At 48.3% G+C, this 4702-nt stretch overlaps 1 protein-coding gene across 1 annotated transcript in view; it reads left to right on the forward strand.

Annotated features, from left to right (window-relative positions):
* Positions 1-4702, forward strand: part of LOC119421421 (histone deacetylase 5) — a gene marked incomplete at its 3' end in the record, with an annotated part of 271884 nt that overhangs the window by 254390 nt on the left and 12792 nt on the right. The window contains 3 exon segments of the mRNA XM_037688782.1: positions 2759-3003; positions 3082-3226; positions 3301-3406. Coding sequence (XP_037544710.1) covers positions 2759-3003; positions 3082-3226; positions 3301-3406 — 496 coding nt within the window.

Consider the following 4702-nt stretch of genomic DNA (forward strand, 5'->3'; position numbering starts at 1 on the left):
CCCCCCCCCTTTTTTTTGACGATCACAGCGGTAGATGTTAAATCCATTGATTGCCAGGTCATTATTCATTACAGATTTGTTGATCCAGGTTTCAGAGATAAAGATAACATCTGCCCCAGAAGAACTGACCAGAATTTTCAAAGCATCAAGTTTTTTCAGAAGGCTACGAGCGTTTACATGCAGAAAATGAAGCCCAGACATGTTCTTAAAGTCATTTGGTGTGCTGTAATTAGTGGGGGGTCCAGTCCAGGGTTGGGCTGAATCCCTGAGAGCAGTAACAACATTGTTATCAGACATTTTCTTGAGTTTTTTGTGACTGATGTGTAATTGTAGGAGTTAACAGTGTGACAATTAGCCCCCATAATCGAACCATGAGAAACATTAATGAAGATGTGATCATTCAGAACCCAAAAACAGTGAAAGTTGCAGTGATGGACAGATTTAGGTGTATTAACAAGATTCAGTGACTCCAGATAGTCTGAGAACTGAAAATAGTGACAATAATATGAATGATGCAGAAAAGTTTCAGACCATAAAATGTCACAGTTCAAATGGGCAAACAAACCCCACGAGGTGGCCCAACTGCAGTTTGAGTTGGGCTGAGGGGGGCTCCGGCCCCCCAGTGAAGATGGATGGATGCTCCCATGGGAAACAGAAGCTGGGTCCAGAATCAACAGGCCGGAACAGAAACAGATAATTCGCAGCAAATAGCAGAGCGAGCTGCCAGAAAATCCTCCTGAAGTGAAAGGCATGATCCAAGCTCGTTTCAGGTCAACAGGGGCCAACAGCGTGATCCGGAATAAAATTAATTATTATTATCCAGGTGAGTTTGGATGGAGGCCAGTAGCAACTCCGATACAAACTCTGAACTTCTCTCGCGCACCACGCAGCTCTGCTCCCCTGCTTCTCTGCACGACACCTCCACACCCGACAGCACGAGAGGCACCCCCGGTGAAAAATGAGACTGACCGGAGAGGCTGAAGTCGACACTTGTCCGGTCCGATTCTGCTCCAGTCCGGCTCCGGCGCTCCACAGCACGAGAGACGAAGAGGCTGAAGATATCCCTGGCCCGGTTCTGCTCCGGTCCGGTGGCGTGGTTCTGCTCCGGTCCGGCGGCGCGGTTCTGCTCCGGTCCGGTGGCGCTTCAAAGCACTGGAGCGTCTCCTCCAGGTAAACACAACGATTCCACGGAGGTGGACAGTCCTGTGGTGAAAGTAACGGGCTGCTCACTGAAGCTGAGACCGGCTCTGTTGAAGACGAAATCCCCACAACCACCTCGGTTTGGTTCTGGTCCAATTCGAGGGTCACAGGTACACTTCCCCCACACCTATGAAGACACCACGAGGGCCAGTCCAGCAGAAAACCAGCGAAATACCACCCGGCGATTTTTGTCGGAACCAGGTAGAATCACAAAGGTCCAGATAAGAGTTCGTTGAGGTCCAGAGAGAGAGAGAAAAAACACCGGACCTTCATGCGACGACTCCCCGGCTCGAGGGGTCACCTGGCCGGCAGGGTGCACTCAGAGTGACCGGTGGGGTGGGAGCGGCCGGTCCTGGACCAAAATATATTTTTGGACGGTCCCGTCCGGCTCTCTGAGTCACTGAACACCGAATTCGGTTGGAAGGAGGACCAACTTTAGTCCGGTTCGAAAAAACGGGTCAGTTTGATGATAAAAGACTGCAGAGAAGCCGGAGGGAGCTGCCATCCATCAGCTCGCCGGAAGTGTACTATATAAAAGTATTAATGTTTGATAATTATTTTTTCTATAGGCACATTCAAATAAATGCAGCAATCATAAAGTCCAATACAATAACCTGGAGGCTAGCGCTAGCATACTAACTCCAGAAACAAATAAACTCACCAGTTCCCACTTTGAGAATACACAGTCAGCTGAAGGTTTTTTCACAAACAGTACCGTCTAAAAGTTGAGAGACATATCTGTCAGAAAAGGCAAATAGGCATTAGATAAAGGGCTTACAATGGTTTAAAGCATAACTGCAACCAGCCTGGTTGTGAGTGTCAATGCTTGGATCTGTTCCCGGACAAAAAAATAAAAAATCTGTCCGGACTGGAAGTGCCCCCCAAGCACAGATATCGGCGCCCAAAATCTTCCTATCTTTTGTAAGGAGGAGGCACTAGTGCTCATGTCCAAATTTTAATGATAGTTTATGAGCAAAGATTCTTGTGCCCCCAGGGGCTGGAAATACGTCACCAATCAGACAACATATTTGAAAGAAATACGAACTCATCATTAACTAGAAAATGTTTATCTTACACAACCAAAAAAAAAGTACATATATTTTGAAATATTTATATTTTATTATTTCATTTTTATTTGATTCTTTTAAGTCTTCAATGTAAAATGGTGAGTGGTTTCAGTGGGTGGGCGGTACTCTAGCGCCCTCTATGGGCCGGCCACCACTGGTGTGTGTGTGTGTGTGTGTGTGTACGTGTGCATGCATGTGTGTGTATGTGTGTGTATGTGTGTGTTAGTCTCATTAAGCGGTGGACAAATTTCATGAAAGTCTGGATGTACAGTACATCCACAACTGAGTCAGTCTAATTCAAGATGGCCACCACAGCTAAAGAACCTTATCAAACCCAAAGTGATTGCAAGTCAGTGTATTTTACTGTGACTGATCTGTGGGTGTGGTAGTAGTTGAGAGTGATCCGCAGCACACACTCGGATAAATAAAGGATCCTCTAAGTCAAGCTGAACAGCAGCTTTGACGCTTCTTCTCCTTGGATGTGTTTTTAGGTGGTGTTCCTGTAGAAAGCTCAGGTGGAGGCCCAGTGGACTTGAGGACAGAGCCCAGGGTCGGGGGGTCTCTGTCCAGCAGTGTGGCGATGGACACCACCCTCAAAGAGCAGCAGCTTCAGCAGGAGCTGGTGCTTCTCAAACAGCAGCAGGAGCTGCAGAAACAGCTGCTGTTTGCAGAGTTCCAGAAGAAACATGAAATTTTGACGAGACAACATGAGGTCCAGCTGCAGGAACATTTAAAGGTAAGTCCTGGTTTCATACCCCCCTACCCCGCTAGCCAGAGGGAGCCAGTAACCTGATTATGAACATGTGTGTGACAGCAACAACAGGAGCTGCTGGCAGCTAAGAGACAGCAGGAGCTGGAGCAGAAGAGGAAGCTGGAGCAGCAGAGACATGAAGAACAGGAGAAACAGAGACTGGAGCAACATCTCCTGCTGCTGAGGAACAAGGAGAAGAGCAAAGAGAGTGAGTTGTCTGGCTGATGGCCTCCACAATGTCCTCAGAGACATGTCCTGACTGCTGTCTGTGTCTCCTGGAAGGTGCCATCGCCAGCACAGAGGTGAAGCTGAAGCTGCAGGAGTTTCTTCTCAGTAAGAAAGAACCTGGACCTGGTGGACTCAACCATTCCTTCTCCCTAAAGTGCTGGTGAGTTTTATCATTTGACAAGAAGACTTCTACTTCGACTTCCGGCTGAATGGCGGTGAGATAAGGTGTGTTTGGGTGTGCTCCTACAGAATTAGCCTTTTCTCTGATTAATGCCTGGGCACTTTTTCCCGAGTCCGACAGCAAACAATAGCTAACTTACACACTTTACATAACCCTCCTATTTGACCATTAAAATGCCACCAAAACCGACTAAAGGGGTAAGTTCGATCCAGGCTCACCTGCGGCCTAATCCTCGTAGTGAAGCCTCGAGCTGTCCTGGATCATCTCCTCCGTCTGAGGGCGACGTCAGCAGCCTTAAGCAAGAAATACTTGTAGCTCTCCGAGAGGACCTTGCTGCTATAATTAAAGCAGAATTCCATGCTGTTCTGGGTGAAAGTCTCTCGTCGATTAATGCCGAGCTGTCCGCCTTCAAAAAGGAGCTATCGTCTGGGCTAGCAGCGATGCAGGAGAGCTTCACGGGGCTAAAGCTAACGGTAACAGAGGTGGAGAAGTCCGTCTCCCCCTGCACTGACGACATCGTGAGCCTCCAGAAAACAGTTGACGTCCTTACTAAGACGGTGGCACAGTTGGAGGATAAGTGCGATGACCTGGAGTCCCGGTCTCGACGTCAGAACATCCGCATCATTGGTGTTCCGGAGGATGACCCATCAGCGGCGACGACGGCTGCGGTATCTCGGATGCTAAAGGAGGCCTTCGACCTCGAGGAGGAGCCGCTGCTGGACCGCGCTCATCGCATTCCAACCCCCAAACCGAAAGCAGGCGAGCGGGCCCGTCCGATTGTAGCTAAGTTTCACTACCAAGCGGACTGTGTGAAAATCCTGGCGAAGGCGAGGGAGTTGCAGCGGGTCAAAGTGAACGGTACGAATATCTTCGTTTTCCCTGACTACACTGCCAAAACGGCCCGGGCGCGGGCGGCCTTCACGGAATGTCGTCGCAAGCTGCGGGACATCGAGGGGGTTCGGTTCGGCCTGCTCCACCCGGCCCGGCTGAAGATCACGTTTGAGGGTAACACACGGGTGTTTACCTCTGCTGAGGAGGCGAAGATTTACATTGAGTCGATTACAAAATGAGCATTACAATTAATATGACCGGTCTCACACTCAGGAACGTCAGTATTATTAGTCATTATTATTATTCAGGTTTGAAAATGTAATCAAAGTGTTCTGTCTACACTCACGGACTTATTTGTTTACATTCAGGGGTTTAATGTTCTGAATTATAATTAGTATGTTTTGTTTACAATTAAGGATTTAATGTTTAGAATTATAATTAGTG

The sequence above is a fragment of the Nematolebias whitei genome, chromosome 15, assembly GCF_014905685.2.
Source record: "Nematolebias whitei isolate Nwh7 chromosome 15, NemWhi1, whole genome shotgun sequence".
In the NCBI taxonomy this organism is placed as follows: Eukaryota; Metazoa; Chordata; class Actinopteri; order Cyprinodontiformes; family Rivulidae; genus Nematolebias; species Nematolebias whitei.